General features: G+C 41.0%; 1 protein-coding gene across 1 annotated transcript in view; it reads left to right on the forward strand.

Annotated features, from left to right (window-relative positions):
- The window catches only part of BAZ1A (bromodomain adjacent to zinc finger domain 1A), a 118383-nt gene that overhangs the window by 78031 nt on the left and 20348 nt on the right, over positions 1-20004 (forward strand). Inside the window, exons 15-22 of the mRNA XM_014519282.2 lie at positions 1-185; positions 1978-2143; positions 2433-2546; positions 3532-3656; positions 5513-6109; positions 10159-10322; positions 10481-10635; positions 15536-15684. The exon at positions 1-185 is cut by the window's left edge and continues 2 nt beyond it. Coding sequence (XP_014374768.2) covers positions 1-185; positions 1978-2143; positions 2433-2546; positions 3532-3656; positions 5513-6109; positions 10159-10322; positions 10481-10635; positions 15536-15684 — 1655 coding nt within the window. The remainder of the gene's footprint in view (positions 186-1977; positions 2144-2432; positions 2547-3531; positions 3657-5512; positions 6110-10158; positions 10323-10480; positions 10636-15535; positions 15685-20004) is intronic.

Raw genomic sequence — 20004 nt, forward strand, 5'->3', positions numbered from 1 at the left:
TTCCGAGATTCTCAGGCTCCACATCCTAGCATCAGGTGCTGATGTTACATCGGCCAATGCAAAATATCGTTACCAAAAACGCGGAGGGTTCGATGCTACAGATGATGCTTGCATGGAGCTGAGGTTGAATAATCCTGGTCTGTTAAAGAAACTCTCAAGTACTTCTGTGTATGACCTGTCACCAGGTAATAAAATAAATATTTGTATTTTAAGTTGATAAAAACCATCTTGCTGATGATTAGTTCCAAATCTAGCACAGGTCAAAAGATATTTAACAGCCATTTTTCCTGTCATAACAAATTGGTGGATAAACTCCAGTTTTTGACAGAGAGAAAAGGTTTTATAGAAAAGACTCTTTCTTAAGAGTGTCCCCTCCTATCCATTTTCCTTTTTATATAAAATTATTTTCCCGCTGCCAGTCCATTCATAGCATCTGATGCAGTAGGCTGTTGTCCATAAAAGCTTATCTCTCTCTGTACCAATTGGTGTCTAAGGTGCCACCCTGGCCTACTGAATAACTAGCCCTCTAAATGGACTCTCCCTTTTTGGATTTGATAACCATGAGAACTTTTGATTGTTTAAATCAGTGGTGGCCAGCCCACAGCATATGTGCAGCCAGTATGTTTTGGCACTCAGCAGATTGGGGAGGGGCTGGAGACTGGGAGCAGTAGTCGGGGAAGAGAGATGGGTTGGGGGTTGATACTGTACCAGCGTAAATACCAGCCAAATCCTTGTTGCCTGAGGGCAATAAGACTTGGAGACATTGGCTGATTTATTGGAGTGATATACTTGAGACTTGTGGCACACTTGCCAAAAAGTTGGCCACCACTTTTTTAGATGGTTCATTTTTCAGGCTTCCAGTTATGGTGCCAGGATTTTATTTCTTTGATGTTACTTTTGCTTTTGTGCTGACAGGCTTTAACTTTGAAGTGGGATTATTCTTTTCTGTAGTGAGTTTCTTTCAGTTAACAGTTCAAACTTGAAAATGATGCATAGATTCTGGGGAATTGGTTCTATTTCATATGATGTTATTTTCAGTATTTTTATCTGTCTTGTCTGTCTGGTTTTTTTTTTGGCCTCATCTTGTGGGGGCAGCATGCAAATCTTATAAATGAATGTTTAGACATGTATGCTGTTATGTTAGGAGCATGAAATGTGATGTGCTGTACCTCAGAGCTGGAATGTTAGTATATCCTGAGCCCATATCTTGGTGAATTTCCTAACCATAATTTACAGTTGAGATGGCTGGAGAGTTTTTGTTTTCCTGAGTGTAATAGGCAGGAAAGGGGGGGGGGCAGTGGAATTTTTAAATTTTACAATGTTGATAGAGGATTTTTTGTTTCTTTTGGGTTTTGTCTGTTACTGCAAACTGCTCTGAGCCTTTCTGGATAGGGTGGGATATGCATCTAAAATATTGGCGGTGTGCCAAGAGCTATCTCTTCATTGAGTCTTCATTGCTTTCAGTTGTCAGATCTGACATTGTCTTTATGCTTCATGTCTCCATCTATTTCTATATTTATAATTATTACTAGATAGGCACTCGCATGATTTGTATTTTAAAAGGACAGAATCAACCAGGTTTAATGGCTGTATTTGACTCAAAATTGTAAAACAGAATGCATCTGTGTGTAAGATTCAGTAGAACTAAAATAACCTCTCTTGCCTAATATTTTAAAACTCTTTATCTACAAAAATATACCAATGTAGGGCCGTCCCCGGGGGGTGGGAGGGCAAATCGGTGACCACCCTGGGTTCCACGCTTTGGGCGTGCCCCATGGACAATGCCATACAAGCCCTGCTGTGGCCACCACCACTGCTGAATGCTGCCACTGTCTCCCTACCCCAAGGCAAGATCAGGACGCCACTGTATCTTAGGCTTGAAATTAGCAACATAAAGGGTATTTCCATGAACTAGAAAAAGGCCTATAGTTAATATGGTCATGGTAGTTCATTAACCATTTAATATTAATTTATCAGGTGAAAAGATAAAGATTCTTCATGCCCTTTGTGGAAAACTTTTGACACTTGTCTCCACTCGAGATTTCATTGAGGACTCTGTTGATATATTACGGCAGGCAAAACAGGAGTTCAGAGAGTTAAAGGCAGAACAACATCGCAAAGAGAGAGAAGCAGCAGCAGCAAGGTAAGAACAGAACATAGGAAGCTGAACATATCCAGGATTAGACTAAGTGGAACTCCTTTATTCAGCAGAACTACTGGATATGAACATGTAACTATTTTTCTTTGCGTTACACCAGCGTTAAAAGCCCAAATCATGACAGATATCTCATGATGGGCATTGTAAAATAGGAGTTTGTGGCCTGAAATTTATTTTCATGCCTTTTAGTGCTTAAGTAAAAATTCACGAGCAACTTAAATTAGGCACTCTGTGTATTGGGTCATAATTATTTCACATTTCCTTCCAATGTTAGGATACGCAAGAGGAAGGAAGAAAGATTAAAAGAACAAGAGCAAAAGATGAAAGAAAAACAGGAAAAGTTGAAGGAAGAAGAGCAAAAAAATCCTGCTGTGGAAGCATCTATTGGGTATGATCAGTTATTTGTGTGATGAAATAGGCCAAAGTTTCAATTCATTATAGTTCTGCTGACTTCTAGTATTGTTTCAATTTACACCATTGGGGAATTAACTGTAAAATCATTTTTTAATTTTGTTTCTACAAACTGGTTTTCCCTTATAAATAAGTGACTTTAATACAAACATTACCAAAAGTCTGCCTGCTAATAGGAAATCTGAGACTACATTTTATAAGGTTACCGTGTGTATCCAACTGGTGAGTGCAGGTATTCATGGTTGGCTTAGTTTACTAATTGGCTGGGGGGAGAGAGGGAGGTTTGTATGCTGCTTATCTAGTCTGACTGCTTATATAACATCAGTTGTCAAACCTCGCCTAACAGTTACTGCATCAAACCTATGACTGTCCTCTTCTGAATATGGCAGTCTCGTGGTGGGGGGATATTTGCTATTTTAACCACTTTGTTGTTCTATAATATCTCAATGGAATCAGGGTCTTTCACAAAGATAAAACAGTAGGAAATAAAAATTAAAACCTAAGGACCAGATTCCAAGCTGGTATAAAATAGCAGAACTTGACTGAATTTGTTGGGGAGTGCATGCTACCAAAAAAAACAGACACTTCAGCTATTAAGTGTCTCTAGCAATTTGGGTGGTATTTAAACTCTGGCTTTAATTTTTGGTATGATTATGATTTTAATTTTGTGGTAGTTGCTCAGTGTTTTGGTTTCTGGTAAATTTCCTATACTTTAAAGTTTATATAAATGCCCTCTTCCCCACCCCCCCAACCCTACTATAAACCTATACTGTCTTAAATAATTGTAGAGTCATTTTCATGTTGCAGCAGGAATAGTGCAATGAAAGGAGAAAATGCATCTTTGGAGGGCAACTTTTGATAGTAAAATGCTAATTGCTAATATAACTTGTCAAAGAATTGATCAGAACTGACAACGAATACTAGGGATGTAGTTAATCACTTCTGTTATACCATCCTATTAGGGAGGAGGAACGGGAAGACCTTGATACTAGCACAGAAAGCAAAGAAGTTGAACGGAAGGAGCAAGACATGGACACAGTGACAGAGGATGAGGAAGAACCAGGGCCAAATAAAAAAGGCAGAAGAGGTAATGCCAATAATTTGTGAGTACTTGTTGGAATGTGTGCGCAATTAGATACATTCATACTGTTTTTTTAAAAAGCATAAACCTCATTGTACAAGATGTTGATCATAATAGATTACTCAGTACATTGAGCTGTCTTGAACCCTGTTTTAACTGTCAATCCTGTGTACTTCAGCTTCTCTGTCTCTTTCTTCTGCTTGCCATCTCTAGGCAACTGTGTCAGAAAGGTGAAATGATGATAAACTGTTGTCTATTTGCAGTTCTGAATATTTCAGTGATCCTGTAGGAATCTTATCTGAAGATGCCATCCTTGGCTTTTTCAGTTGTTTTGTTTTTTAAGAAAACAAAAAATGTAACCACGATGATAATGATGACAACAAGAAATAAAAACCAAACCTACTTTTCTCTGGAACTCTTTAAAATGTCTTACACTGATGATTGGCTCTGGACTGGGTCTGCTTCTTATGCTCTGTGAGCCTGGATTCAAACCCAGATTATAGCTTCAGCTTTTACTAGATATGTTGTTAAGGATAACTTAAAGTGTGATTCATTTGACTTATACTTCTGTTTGCTGATTTTTAAAAAATTGTTAATGTTTGAACCTTAATTATGAGCTTGTGTAGTCAATAACAATATATTGAATTGGAGTTCTCTCTCTTAAAGCCTTTTTCTAGTGTTTTTGCCTTTTGTAGCATTTCACCTTTTGTAGTGTTTTCTACAGGATGCTGAGATTTTTATAATGAACCCTACAAAGGTCTTTAAAATGAATTTCAGCATTCTTAAACGTTAGTGGATTAAGCTTTGGAATGCCACTGTTAGGCAAATGTTTCTGTTCCCTTTTGACAATAATACAAAAGGGGTTAGCCATGCTAGTCTGATAGAAGGTAGGGAAGAGTGTTACCTTGGAGACTGATTCAGAGAGGCATGAGCTTTTGTAGGCAACAAGCTACTTGGATACTAGGAATGGACTGACAGGAAGAAAAGGGTTGTGTGTTTGGGTTTTTTTTGTTGTTTTTTCTGTTTTTTAAATGGAAGGGACTGGGATACTACTAAGAGCAGTAATAATAAGTGAACTGCTTAGATCAGTGATTCTCAACCTCGTTAGACTGGAGGTACTGCTTGGACAGTAATAGCTCTTAGCTTTCACTTGTTTGACTATGTAAAATAATGGAGCAGCTGTTGTGCTCTTAAGAGTTCTTTGTAACTGAAGAGGTCAGAATGTTTTTGACAGCATGGATTCCTATTTGAAACTTTGGGGTTTACCTTGTGAATCATCATGTAGGTGTTTGCAGTGATTTAACATTTTACAGCATCCTAGTTGAGAATTACTGGATTAGATCAGTTAAAATGAGCAAAGCACTGAACACCTGGCAGGATACTGGAGTAAAGAGCTAGTTTTGATAAGAATGTAGTCTTTTTTTTTTTTTTCTCTGTTTACCCAGGAATTTAAAATGACAAACTGCAGTACAGTGCAGGTTCTGTGCAACAAGGCCTCTTTGACTATAGAACTAGTTCAACCTGGCTTATTAGTAGGCTCTCACACTTAACATTACAGTTTCACTGACAGTTAAAGCGGGTACTGGAATTCTCTTGGTCACTCTATGATAGAAAAATGCTGCAAAGATTCTCTCTTAAATTACGAATGGTGCACACACAAAACAAAACAGCCCAACCCTGCTCCCCACAATTTTAAATGGCCTTTCTTTTTCACACAATTAGTTTTGTTCTTTTACTGAGCACAAAATGATAATGTTAACCTGATTACAGTGAACATGTCAGAAAATGAGTAATTTTATTATAAATTGAGCTAATGGCAGTAGTAGGAGTATGTTACTGTCCTTCTTCCTGTCGTTTCTTAGGAAAGAGAAGCCAAAATGGATATAAAGAACTTGCAAGGCAAGAAGAAACTATATCTGAAAAGAGTGAACCTCTTACTCCTGAAGAGGAAGAAGCTTTAAAACAGGAGCAGCAAAAGAGAGAGAGAGAACTTCTAGAAAAGATTCAAAATGCCACCGCCTGCACCAACATCACTGCCTTGGGTCGTGATCGCATGTACCGACGATACTGGATTTTTCCTTCCGTTTCTGGATTGTTTATAGAAGAGGACTATTCTGGTCTTACAGAAGACATGTTATTGCCTCGAACATCTTCCTTTCAGTCTTGCACAAATGAACCTCAGGTATCCCCTAAAACTGGAGGGTCATTGAAGTCCTCTGAATCTACCTCCGCTATTGACCAAGATTCATATGCCAGTGTTGCTGTTGAGGTGCCAAGGCCAGTATGTAAGCCAAACCGCTGGTGCTTTTACAGTTCTCGGGAACAACTGGACCAACTCCTAGAGGCTCTCAATTCCCGAGGACATAGGGAGAGTGCCTTAAAAGAAACTCTTTTACAAGAGAAAAATAGATTATATGAACAGCTAAACGAATTTCCTGTGGAAAAATTACATATTCCAGGTAAGTGGCAAGTTAGTTTGCTGTGGGTTTTTTTTTTTTTGCAAATTATTTGAACTTTTGGTTTAATTGTTGTTGTTTCTGTATAGTACTTTTAGGAGCCTATAGTTCTTATTTAAGTACTTTCACTGCTCCCATATAAATTATTTTGCCTTTTTGTTTGCACAGTTGAACTGTGCACCTTTTTATAGGGGAATCACCCACTTTTAATGTGTGGTTTGTTTGTTTTTTTTTTAAACCCATTTTGTGGTGTGTCTTAAGGAAAAGGTAATGGCTTCCCTGCTTTTTTCAGTACAGTGGTGCTCAATCTTTTGGTCCTTCAGGTGAGATGATTTTTGTGTGGGGCTAGTTTGCAGGCCAGATTGGAGCTTTGCACCCCCCCCGGGCGAGTACTGAGATCAGGCTGCATGTACCAGGATTGGGCCCTGGTTCCCCTGCATTCTGGAACTGGGCCCTGTGCTGCCATAATCACCTTATCTAGGGTGTAGGACTATGTCATCTGGCCTACAAGGCTCCTCATGGGTCCAGATATGATGTGGCAGGGGACTGACTACCTCTTCCCACTGCTGCCAAACTTTCAACCCATGGAGAGTCCTGTGAGTCAGATAACATGGCTCTGGGGGCTGGATCTGGCCCATAACCAGGGGTGCTCAACTCCTAGCTCAATAAATTGGAGCCAGTCATTGGCCCTTACTACCTGGCAAAAGTCTATTACAGCATGCATAATTGAGTGGTAGGGGGGAGGGGAGAATGAGACTTCAGTTTGATGTAGATTTGAAAATTCAGTATTTGATATCCCTGGGTTGAAAGGGAGGTCATCTCTCAACACTGCTGTGACAGAAGATGCAATAATCCGCCTTTGAAGACAGAGGGCATAGGAGAGGCAATTAGCGTACTATGTTTTTGATTTGGGGAGGTGTTCTTTTATAACATAATATACAAAATAATTCAAAAGACCCGTTTGTCTTGTTCACTTTAGTTGGTTTTAGTACTCTGAAGTCATGCAAACTTTTTTTGAAAAAAGTAAAAAATCTCTTAACTGTTGAACACTGCAGGGTCATGCACAGGCTAAATTCGTGCAGAAGTTTCTATGCTCTGTTGGCACATGCTCATCACAGGAGTAGCTTTGTCTGCAGAATAACACTGCTTTTGTGTGTTTCCGAGTTTAAAAGCTTGCTTGAAACTACCCCAAGCATTTTTGTGCTTAAAAAAAAAAAAAAAAATGAGACTATAGTGCATATCAGTTGTCATGCAAATTGCTGACAGAAGTGAAGGATGTCTTGTGTGTATACCACAGAAGTGCAAAATGAATTTGTATGGGTTGGGGAAATTTTTGGACCAAAAGCATTCAAAATCCATAACTGATCTCCACTTACTGGAGTTATCCAGTAACATCTGATTGCCACAGCAAGAAAAAAAATGCTTCTTTCCATTAGAGCTACAGTGTGTGTGTGTGTGTGTGTGTGTGTGTGTGTGTGTGCACGCATGCACGCACATGAGCATTTGTATTCATTTTCTTTTCTGTTTTGTCGTCTTTCCATTTTCTGTGTGTTCTTCGTTTTTGTATTCCCTCTCCCCTTCCTGTGCATTTTTATCCCTGCACTAGTCCCCCAATTCCTAGACTTCTATTCTTGCTGCGTGCCTTCGTGCCATCAGCTAAAACGGTAGAATAGTCATTAGACTTCATTGTCAATGTATATTAGACTTGAATCTCATTTGGGTGAGAGCTCTAATAGAGGAGAAGGAAATTTAACATCTGTGGGACTTTGTTTTACACCATCTGTAGACTAAGATATAACATTGGTTTACTCTTAGTTCACTTCAGAAGATTGTCTCTAGCCTGAGGGCTGGAAACCTTTTTATTTATTTTATTTTTAAATGAAATCTTGGATTCTGCACAACTTTACCATGAAAGCGATTTATAAACAGGAATCTGTTTTGCACCTCTGGTCTACATGGATGTTTTTATTTGCCTTTACTGCATATTAGTTGTTCCATTAAAACTGGATAAAACAACTACAAATACTTCCTCTTTTTGGTGGTGTTGCTAATGATGAAACCATAGATCCTGAACAGGAACTCTACTTCAGGTTTGTTTTTTTGTTTTGTTTTTTCAAACAAAGGAAAGAATGTTGTAGTTAAACCTTTTACTGAATTGTACTCTAGTAATGAGATGTAGCTATAGGTAAATTCACTGTGGGGGACAGGGTTATAACAATAGGACTTGGCTTCCACATCCTTACTCATTCAACCTAATTTTCTTATGATTCCATGAATTAACAGTATGCTGTAAAATGATTTGTAGCCAGGGATCCTGGTGTTCTTTGTTTAAAAATCTCAAGTTCTTTTATTAAAAATTTCAAATTCTCCAATTTAAAACCCTCAATCCACATTTTTTTTCTGTGATTTTTTTCGTTTTAAAAAATGCCACTATAAATACAGTGCATCAACTGATACCTATATATCTTAATTGCATTTACAATTTTAAAGCAGGTTAGAAGCTTACCAGTGCTTCAGTCACTATAATAATATAATAAAATGAATTCCTAAATACCTATAAACAAAACAAAATCAAATGCCAAAATATATCATAGAAACTCAGAGCTCCCCCTGCCCCCTTTGCTCACCAGGACATAGGTTCAGCTGCAGCTGTGTCCTTTCTGGGCCACCCCCCCAGTCCCCTAGGTGGTGCTGAGCAGCCCTGCCCATGCCAGTGCTCTACCCCTGCCAGTTACGTACCCCCGAGGTTTTTTGTGTGTGCACATCTGCATGGTGCACCCTGCCTCTGATTGCCCTCCTCCTGCTTCCGCATAAGGGAAAATTCCACATTTTTCCATGGAGAACAGAAATCCTAGGTCCCGTCTATAACCCAGTCAAATTCAACTCTGAACGTTATAAGAGGCAGCATGTTGTTTTGCTTCTTCCTGCTCCTCCCCCTTCATAACCGACTAATATAAAAACAGCATATCATCACTTCATTTTAAAATATTTATTTCAGTACCTGTCAACTTTTTTCTCAATAGAATTTCCAATTATTGGCTGCCATTTTTTTTTCCTGCTTAGGACTTGCACCATCCATGCACACTTTTTAATGTGCATTAGTATTTGAAAAGTTTATGTAACTGCTTTCAACCACTGGGAATTGTTTCGTTATCTGCAAGTGAGAGAGTAACAGAAATCTGCACGTCCCTACTTTTCCTTCTCTCTTTCATCCTCCTTTTTCAGCAGGTTGTTAATTCTTGTCTGAATAACTCTGAAGTTCTTATGTTCTTCTCTCCTCATCACTCTCATCCGTGCTTGTTTTACAAGCTACATCTTTTGATTTGTATGCTGTTAACTCCCCCCCCCCCACCCTGTCTTCCAGTCCCTGGCAAGTGTTTATTCTGTTGATATAGTCTATTTTTTATAAATTTGTGAAAAGATGTAGTAAGTTGTTGGTTTTGGGGTTTTTTTCTATTCGAGTTCTTCTCTGGTTTTTCTTAAATAAGCTGTTTGTTTGTTTACAATGAGGCTATCGATTTTAATATCTAAGTGACATAAAATGAGGTAAGTGGTTTCAGGAAATACAATTTGCTCCTGAATTGTCTTGTCAGGTTTTACAGTTTAATAGCTGTATTTGCTTGTTTTTTACATATTGTGTGAAAGAACCATGCTGAGAATGCAGGAGTTCTGTTTCTGTTGTCAAATCAGAGTCAAGTTGAATGTACAGAAAAAAACAGGAGAATCCTTTCCTAATTTTATAGCATAGAATCTGTTAGTGTTAAAATAAAACACTTTAAGACTGTGCTTTAACTCTGTCCCTTCCATTTGCTTCCTGCTTTGGGTAGCCCTGGATGTTGATATTTTTAGGAAGACTTTGTTTGACCCTGTTTTGAGTTAAATTTTATGGTGTTACTCTAGCTAAATCAGTACTGAAAGAATTTTAAATAACTTTGGTTGTTAACAGCCTTTTTTTGTTGAAGGTTTGGGTTTTTTGTTTTGCTTTTTTTTGCTGGTCAGTTTTAAGGGGTAAAAAATCCTAACAAAGATTATAGTATTGACTCTCATTGCAGACAAACCTCAAAGTGACAGCAGACCACTTTCAGGGCGGGGAAGAATACAGAATACACATGATGCACTTCAGATGTCGGCAGAAAAGCAACTTGAACTACGACTTAGAGACTTTCTTTTGGACGTTGAAGACCGAATCTATCAAGGAACATTGGGAGCTATTAAGGTATTCCACTATTCAGTATTTTTGTAGATGGTGCTTCTAGGAAGGTGCTAATGAACTCTTGCATAATATCCTGAGGGAAACCAAAAATATAAGTTAAATAAGTGTACAAAAGATGGCACAACCAAAAGTTCGTAGAAACAAAATCTTGTTTGCTGCAGGTTACAGACAGGCAATCTTGGAGAGCAGCCCTAGAAAATGGGAGGTACGAGCTGCTAAATGAAGAACACAAGGAAAATGGTATAATTAAAACTGTGAATGAAGATGTTGAAGAAATGGAAACTGATGATCAAGACAAGTTTATTCTAAAAGACAGGTAAAATCTGTAATTTAAATAACTAACATTTTATGTACCTGTTTTTATAAGTTATTTCCATAACTGAAAAATGGAAAACTTTTTTCTTAAGGCTGACTTTGTGTATAGGACTGAGCTATTTTCTTCCATAATTTTTCAAAATGATGTGAATTTAATATTAGGTGAACATGTGATCACTATTTTGAGGAACTTTTTGACTGCTTTGTGAACTGCAGAACATCTTTCCATTATTTGTATATGAGAAAATGTGCATGTTTAAATACAGTAAACCAAATACCATGTTATAACATGCAGAATCTGATTATAATGTTTGAGCTTTCTGACAACCCATGCTTAATTTTTCTGGAAGCGTTGGCTTCATAGAAAGCATGCGAGGAACATTGACACCAGGACTCAACTTTCTTTGGAGTTCTACTAGATACCCTAGGTGTGTGTAACTAGCTATTCATCTGTTGTGGTAAGAGGAATTAACAGAATGGATCACTGCCTTAAAACCTTTGACACTAAAAGGAAAAATAAAGTTTAAAAAAAAAAAAAATTGACTGTAACAGTAACAATAACTTTTTATATAGGAAAAAAAATTGTAACACCAGCAGAAGAAAGGAAACCTACAGTTGCATGTATTAAAGTAAACTGTATTGTAATCTATAAATAGATTTTACAGAGAGAAGATTCTACCCACGACTGGGTAGTGGACATCGAGGGGTACAGGCGAGAGAACAGGGGAAAAAAGGCCGGGGGGGGGGAGGTGTAGTGCTTTACATCAAAGAGCAATACACATCCTCGATGATCAGGAGGGGCAAACTGAGGCACTCTGGGTAAGAATGCAAGGGGGTCGTGGGGAAAGGAACTTGATAGTGGGCGTCTACTACAGACCGCTTCACTGGGGGGACGAGCTGGACCTGGAATTCTCAGGTCAGCTCACGGAGGCTGTAAAGTCAAGGGATGTAGTTGTCTGGGTAGTCTAGGTCACCCATGACATCTGCTGGGAGGAGCAGTCAACCAGGTCTGACTGCTCATGTAGGTTCCTAGCCGGGATCCAGGACCGCCACCTAACCCAGGAGGTGCATAGTCCCACCAGGGGAAATGCCTTGCTGAACCTGGTCCTTGCCACAGGCAACAACCTGGTGAGGGGTCTGCGGGTACTCAACCACCTGGGCAACAATGATCACTGCCTGCTGGAATTTATTATCTAGTATAGGGTGGTGAAAGCAAGCAGTAAGGCAAAACTCCTCAACTTCTTCAGGAGGGCCAACTTCAACGAGCTAAGAAGATATTTAGTAGGAGAGGCATTGGGGTCTTGGAGCCTCAGTGAGATGGGAGTCTATGACAGGTAGTTGTTCCTCAAGGAGACGATCCTCTGAGCTCAAAGGGAGTTGGTCCCAATGTGCAGCAAGGGGGGCAGGAGTGCTAAAAAGCCCCCCATGGCTCAGCAAAGGTACTGAGGGCAAAAAAGGAGGCATACAAACAGTGGAAGCAAAGGGCTATCACCAAGGAGGATTACACCTTTGTTGCTTGTCTGCAGGGAGGCTGTTAGGAAGGCCAAGGCAGAGATGAAGCTAGGGCTAGTGACCAGAATTAGGAATAACAAGTCCTTTTTCAAATGCATAGGAAGTAAGAAGGAGGCACCAGGGAACATGGGGCTCCTACAGGACAGGCTTGGCAATCTGGTGATTGCAGCAAACAAAGCTGACCTTCAATGAATTATTTGCCTCCATATTTCTGAACAGGGACCAGGACATTTTCCCCCACTAGGATTACAGATGGACCCAGGGGAGGCACCACCATGCCTAGGGTCAGGGTCGACCTAGTTGGGGAACTTTTGGAGGGGCTGGATGTGTTTTTAAATTGGTAGGTCCAGATGCTCTGCACCCAAGGGTGCTGAGGGAATTGGTGGGGATCATAGCAGGGCCCTGGCACAGCTCTGAGTGCTCATGGGGCTCTGGCCAGGTACCAGAGGATTGGAAAAGGGCCGATGTGGTCCCCAATTACCCAGGTCCTTGATGCCTACACAGTCAGATGGGTGGCAAACTGGCTAGATGGTCACACCCAGAGAGTGGTCGTTTTCGACATGGAGGGATGTGGGCAGTGGAGTCCCCCAGGGTTCAGTCCTGGGCCTGTACTATTCAACATATTTATCAGTGATCTGGATGTTGGTGTAGAAAGCATGCTGTCCATATTCACTGACACCAAGATGTGGGGCAAGGTGGGCACGCTGGAGGGGAGGGACAGAATTCAGCTAGATGGGTTACAGAGGTGGGCGGATGAGAATAGGATGGAACTCAACACAGACAAGTGCAGGGTGCTGCATCTAGGGAGAAGGAACCAGGAACACGCCTATAGGCTGGGGAACACCCTTCTTGTCAACACAGTGGCAGAAAGGGATCTTGGAGTCACTGTTGATTCCAGGATGAACATGAGCCGCCAATGTGAGGAAGTGGTCAGTAAGGCTAACTGCACCTTGTCATGCATCTACAGGTGCTTCACAAGCAGGTCCAGGGAGGTGATCCTTTCCCTCTATGCGGCGTTGGTCGGGTTGTAGTTGGAATACTGCATCCAGTTCTGGGCGCTGCACTTCAAGAGGGATGTGCTTAGCATTGCGAGGGTCCAGAGGAGGGCCACTCACATGGTCAAGGGGCAGCAGGTCAGGCCCTACAAAGAGAGGCTAAAGGGCCTGAATCTATTCAGCCTCCACAACAGAAGGTTGAGAGGGGATCTGGTGGCTGTTTACAAACTCACCAGGGGGGACCAGCGGAAATTGGATGAGGCTCTGTTCCCATGAGCACTGTCAGGGGTTGCTAGGAATAACGGCCACAAATTGTTAGAGAAGGTTCAGGCTGGACATCAGGAGACATTACAGTTAGGGCTGCCAGGCTCTGGAATGGACTCCCAAGGGAGGTGGTGCTCTCTCCTACCTTGGGGGTCTTTAAGAGGAGGCTGGACAGATATATTTGGCTGGGGTGTTATTGACCCTGGCACTCATTCCTGCCTGGGGCAGGAGGTCAGACCTGATGATCTGTTTGGGTCCCTTCCAGCTCTAAGCACTACTAAATTAAGACCTTCCCCTCTTAAGCCAGGTTTCTTAAACTCCAAAAACCAGAGACTTGGTTAAAGAGTCTGTTTTTCTTTTTCTTCTACTCTCCTTGGAAGTCTGAGCTTCACTTTTTTAGGTTGACCTTGCCTAATGGTTCCAAAACCAGAAACCTTTCATGGTTTCTATATTGTGTTTTATCAAAATAACTTGTGGTATATAACTAGTCACAAGATTACAGCCTCATCTGGAAAGGTTTATGAGGGAACTACTCTGTTCTTCTGATTTTAATGAGAAGATGTTGATATAGAAATAGTTACTTTCCTCCCACAAACCAATGTTCAGTCATGTCCTTTGTATTACTTATAAAGACTGGATATTCTCTGCATCCTGAAAGTTACACCATTGGAATATTCCATTATTTATTTCTATGGAGCTAATGTCATCTCATTGACTTGGTGTCTTTTATCATTCACTCCTCCTCTTGCCTGTCACTCGCCTCTCCTCCTACCTATGTTTGGATCCATTCTAAAAGCTTGTACTTGTATACAATTTTTATCTATGCTGTTGACTCCCCCCCCCCAAAGCTTCCAGATTTTGCTCCTATGATAGAAACTAAGATTCTGGAATCGTACTTTATTCTATTGATGTTGGGCATTCAATCCCAAAGGTCTCGTTAGGGCTTTTGAGTTCAAGTAATTACAATATAAAGTAGTATGCCATCTCTTTAGGTTTTCTGCGATTATTAGTGCCCAAAAATAAAGTGGTCCAAGAGAAAGATCGTAAATTAGCACCTAATAGCCTTTTTTATATGAAAAGGAAAATCAAAGAGCTTTACTGCAGACTTCTAAGAGGCTGACTAAACAAATGCTCTGAAAATGTTTCTTAAGTGTTAGAAACTCTATTTTAGTTTTGGTCAGTAATTTTAAAATTGTTTAAGCTTTTGTGTTTCACTACATTTCAACAAAATGTCAAAAACAGGATTTGGCAATGCACATTTTGGTGCTATAGTATGTTGGCTGGGTTTGTTGCCTCATGGGGGTTGGAGGGTTGTAAATAAGAGAAAATTGCATACTCCCATTTCCAACAAAATTGAAAGGCTGGCTTAGTTTGTCTTACTTTTGTACCGTTAGAGATTACTGTAGTTTACCTGTCAGTTCAGACCTATTTTTAAAAAACGAGAGAGAAGAAAATAAAGTGGTTTACCAAGCAAGTCTTCAGGAATTTGTTTTTGTTTGTTTGATTTGTTTGTTTGTTATAAGAAGCTGTAAGGGGATATTGCTTCACTCTGTTCAGCATCATACAAGGTCTTTAAGCTGTTACTGTATCCATCCATCTCCAGAATTTTCTTTCTATTTAATCTGCTTGGTTGTGATAATACCACCAAATTGGACACTTTGCTAACCTTAATAAATGCATCTTACAATGGCATAGCTGACCATTAAAGGGGGTATTATCTGTGTGAAGTCTAGAATATCACCCTTTCTGAAGGGTTATGCATTCTTTTAACAGCTAGTACATCATAACAAAAAAAGCTTTTAAAGAAGCTTACAGGTAACAGTAGACTTTTTTTTTTTTTTTTTTTTTTTTTTAATGTGAGACTGGTGAAAAGTTATACTTAAATCAAAATTAGTGTGTCCTAATGCCAAATTTACTCTACCAGACATGCCTATCTGGAGTAATGTTTTATATGAAGGAATTTAGCTCAATATAACCTGTTAAACTCCATTTCTGTGGTATGTTGGATGGGCTTTTGCTATAACTTGTATGCATGCAAATAAATTAAAATTCTCTACAATAATTAGATTTATTTAACTTTTCTCAATGCTGCCATAAATTGTGCTTTTTAACTTTTTTTTTTAACTTTAGATTTACAGGATTAAAAGCTGAAGCTCAAAGCACTGCATCAACAAATACAAGCACTCCCCAGCCAGTTAATAATGTGGTCCATTGCTTAGCATCTGCACTGCTTCAAATAGAGCAAGGCATTGAGCGCAGGTTTCTCAAAGCACCACTCGGTAAGTTGCCAGTATCAAAACTGAATGCCTTTTTAATTCTCTTAGATTTCTAAAGAATTTCTGAAGAGTAGCAAAATTGTTCTTCCCTTTTGTGGGCAGTTGGTATAGGATTACTCAATTACTAGGACAAAAGAACAGATGTTTAACATCCTTCCTCTCCCCCAGGATTTGCTATTGCTGTGAATCTGTAGACCACAAGGAATAGTCAAATTTACTACTTGTCTTCTATCCATGAGTTGCATGGCTTGTATTGCATAGTTGGTCAGGAACTGACCAAAAGGGTTGTAAAATGAAGGGTAGAACACAGTTAGGGCAATTTAGTTTAAATCTCGAGCAGTATGTGCTGTTTAATTCAGTTTGTCGTAGGCTAGACAAAGGACTAACATATCTGCAAGTAAGTGGAAGAAGCCTAACTTGTTCTTCAGGGTGTTAATTTCCTAAAAATTTAGGGGTTCTAATTAATCAGGTGATTAGTCTAGAAGACTTAGCTGTGCAGTTCTTGTGCTTTATAGTTGAGAAGCTGGTCTTCAGGAAAACACTTGTGGCTCTGTCTTTTAGGGCTTACTCTATTTGTGTCTCGTATACATTTGAGAGACTATTTTATAGATCACTTAACTTCCACTGGTTCCAGGTCTCACCAATTCTAATGGTTTTATATGATTCTAATGATTATAATCTCTGAAGTGGTGGATCTCCAGCATGTTCCTGGAGAAGTGTGTGTATAAATGTGTAGGAGTTAGTAATGCATCAGAACCCACTTGAGTGGGCACTGTACAAAAGCAAGACCAAAAGACCAGTCCCATTTCCAAAGACCTTACAATTTAGTATAAGACAAAGATGACCCAGCGGCTGAACTATAAGTATAAGAACTGCACAACTAAGTCTTCTAGACCAGCGATTCTCAACTTCTTTCCACCTTGCATCCCACCAACTACTGGTCTCAAAAACCCTGGTCCCACTATGATAAATAATAAGTGCGGGGAGGGGGTCCTCAGGTGACCGGTTGATTTTGAGCAAACCCAGAAGTGCCGGTGGCAAGCCCACCACTTCTCTATGTCCCACTGGCTGAGATGCACTGTTCTAGACTAATCACTTGATTAACTAGTGTCCCTAAAAGTTTTTCTACCCCTTACCGTTTCCACGTTTCCTTGGCAGCACCCAATTTTTATTTTATTTTTTTACCAGGGCAGCGGCCCCTTGAGTCATTTGACAATTCAGTAGAAATGGTTCCTTTGAATGCATTTTGAAGTGGTGACAGAACTGAAGCTTAGTTGTTTGGATTTTCCCTATATTCCTTTAAACCTGGACCCTCAAGCAGCTTTCTTTTCTTAAGGTAGTGGTTGGTTTTATTTTTTCTGGGTAGGTTTGTTTGCAAAAATGTACAGGTTTCTGTTTGGAATATGCTAGGTTGGCTAATGTATAGAAGATCTGCAATAAAATTCGTTTGTTCATGTCTTGGTCCTTGCCTAGATTTACAACTACAAAAGCATAATATACATTTTTCAGATATAGGTACATGAATGATGATGGGTAAAGGCTGAAATTAATGCATCAACCGTTTTTTGTTCAGTACTTTGAGGCTCTAATTTTTGCTAAGACTTGCCTTCATCCAAGGCAGGGGCAGGCAAAATATGGCCTGTGGGCCAGATGTGGCCCGCACGGCCATTCCATCCAGCCTGCGGGGTCCCTAAAAAATTTAGAAAATTAATATTTATCTGCCCTTGGTTCCTGTCAAATGACCACCAGTAGGACCCAGGGGAAGCCCGGCGGGCTCCCAGAACAGCAGGGCCTGCCCGGCCCTGCCCCCCCAGCCAGAAGCCCCACTTTGCCCCGCTTCTGACCTGGGACCACACGGCTGCCCTGTGCTGGAACCTCAGGGAAGGGGGGAGAGGACCCCGGGCAGGGAAGGAGCCTGGGGAAAAGCTGAGTGGGGGGACAGCCCTGTACCCAGCGCCATGCACTGCAGCTGCTCGCAGCCTGCCTGGGGCTGCCTGTGCCTGCTCCAGACAGCCCTGTGTAGGCTGCGAGCGCCTGCAGCAGGGAGCACTGGCCATAGGGCGGGCGAGGGGCCGCTTTTTCCCCATGCTCGGCACCAGCTGCTTCCCTGCTGGTGAGCAGGGGCCTGGGGCTGTGCACTGCCCCCTGCCTGTACCGTGGGGCTAGGGGGCACTGGGTGTGAGTGGGTGGGGAGCCAGTGGGAGCATGGAGCCCGCACCAGTGTCCTGGAGCCAGTGCCAGCAGGGCCCAGAGCAGGGTGGTAGGAACACAGGGTTCTAACTGACAGGAGCTCTATGGAGCCAGGCCAGCTTCCCCCCCACTCTCTCTGCTAGTGCTCCACAGCCCCCTGCCAGCCTGTGTCGTGCTTTGGTCCCCTCCAGTGCTGGCCCTTGGACATTGGTCCCAAGATGGTGACCGGGGGGTGGGGCACCTGTCAAGGGGCAGGGCTACCCATCCGGCCCTCGACAGCCCGCCAAAACTGGGTAAGCTGCCCTCCGCCCGAAATAATTGTCTGCTCCTGACCTAAGGTCACATTGCAGCAGTGTTTCTACGCATCATTGAAGGTTGCTATTCTAACTTTCCTTTTGTGTTGGACATGAATAACGTGAGCTAGGATGATTTCCCCAATACTTTCTCTCCTCCCCTGCCCACCCCCAGATTATTAGTACTGTTAGAAAACCTTAATGCGCATGACATTTCTGCTACTTACTGGAGTTTTATGATAATGAAACTTTGAATACTCTTGTCATCTATGGGAGGTATCTATCAGTATTTGAGGGCAGAATTTGACTTCAACTATAAGATGTAACTTGCTCATAGTGAGTGATATACCTAGGCCACGTTACTCTTGTTTCTAATAAACATTTTTTACTCTTTAGTTTTGAATTAAACTGGAACTGATGATGGATGCTTTCTATAGAAAAGACTCACCTGTTTCTATGCTTAATATTGTCAATTAAACCTGAAAACCATCTTTTTTTTTTTTAAAGCAGATTTAATTAACTCTGTGGTTCAAAAGCTGATACTGAATTGCGGGAACCTCATACATATGGACTACCGCTGTTTGTAATACTGGGGAGAAATACCATTATGCTCTTTTAAAACAATTGTAAAATCTTTTCACTTTTTATCCTAGTTACTTTTCTTTCTGTTTCTTTTTCCTGGTTGATTTTTAGACTTCATTCCCATTTAGAAAAATGGAACCACATTTGAAAACATGTTTTAGCCTTGGCTTCATTCCTGGATTGCTGCACCTCCCTTCTGTTGTGCTTTTTGAATACTGAAGAAATTGCAGGGAGATTTACTAGACTAGAGTCACTAGCAAGTTTAACTCTTGGAGCCTCCTGGGTGCACAGTAGCAGATGAAGGAAACTAGCACAGCAGTTAATACCAGAAGCTCGACTTGTTCTTCTGTGTCCTGTGTGTGCACCAGGCTGCAAAAAGTATCTTACCGATGCTTCTGGGAAGACTGGATATGGGGGCACACATATATGGAGCTGCAGGGGGAGACTGACAGTACCAGACTGTAAAGGGGCTGTAGGAAACGCAAGACACATCGCCACCTTTGAGAATACTGGTCAGATTTGAAAGATTAGTAGCTGAACAGCAGTGTTTGATAACTAAATTAAACAGCAAATGGGTTGGAGTAAGAGCACATCACATATTAGCTGGTATGTGGTGATCAGTATTTCTTTTCTTAGGTTGAATTCAGGGTGGCTAAAACTGGCACAAACAATCTTGGGGAAAATGTCAGTATTGGACAAAGGTGGCTCTGGCCATAAATAGTTGGGCTTTCAAAAATAATATACTGAAGTGTCTGAAAAATGTTTTTACTTTATCAACTTTGGAAGGTCTAGAGTGGCTCTGTACTGGAGAAGCAGACATTTTAAAAATAGGCACTCTAAAGTGCTTTTCATCAGATCTCAAAGCACTTTGTGGAAGAGGTGTAAGCATCATTATCTGCATTACTTTGCAGATAGGGAAACCCAGATACAGAGCCAAGGTCACCCAACAGGACGGTGGTAGAGTAGAGACCGACTCGGGAGACCCGAGTTGCAGTCCAGTACTTCTAGCCATTGGGTTGTGTTGTAACCTCGGGCATTTTTAAGTGTTGGGTTTTTTTTTCTCTACATCATGATTATTGGTCTAGACCAGCAGTCAACAGTGTTTTGTGGCAGTGGGTCAGAATGGCCCAGTTCAGGTCCTAGACAGGTCAGTGCTAGGATCCAGCTGGCACTGCTTCTCCTTGCCACTGCTGCTTGTTACCACCTGGGTGCAGAAAAGCTCCTTGCTGCCCAGCCATTCAGCTGTGCTACAGCAGGA

This window comes from Alligator sinensis, unplaced genomic scaffold (genome assembly GCF_000455745.1).
Source record: "Alligator sinensis unplaced genomic scaffold, ASM45574v1 scaffold280_1, whole genome shotgun sequence".
NCBI classification, from domain to species: Eukaryota; Metazoa; Chordata; order Crocodylia; family Alligatoridae; genus Alligator; species Alligator sinensis.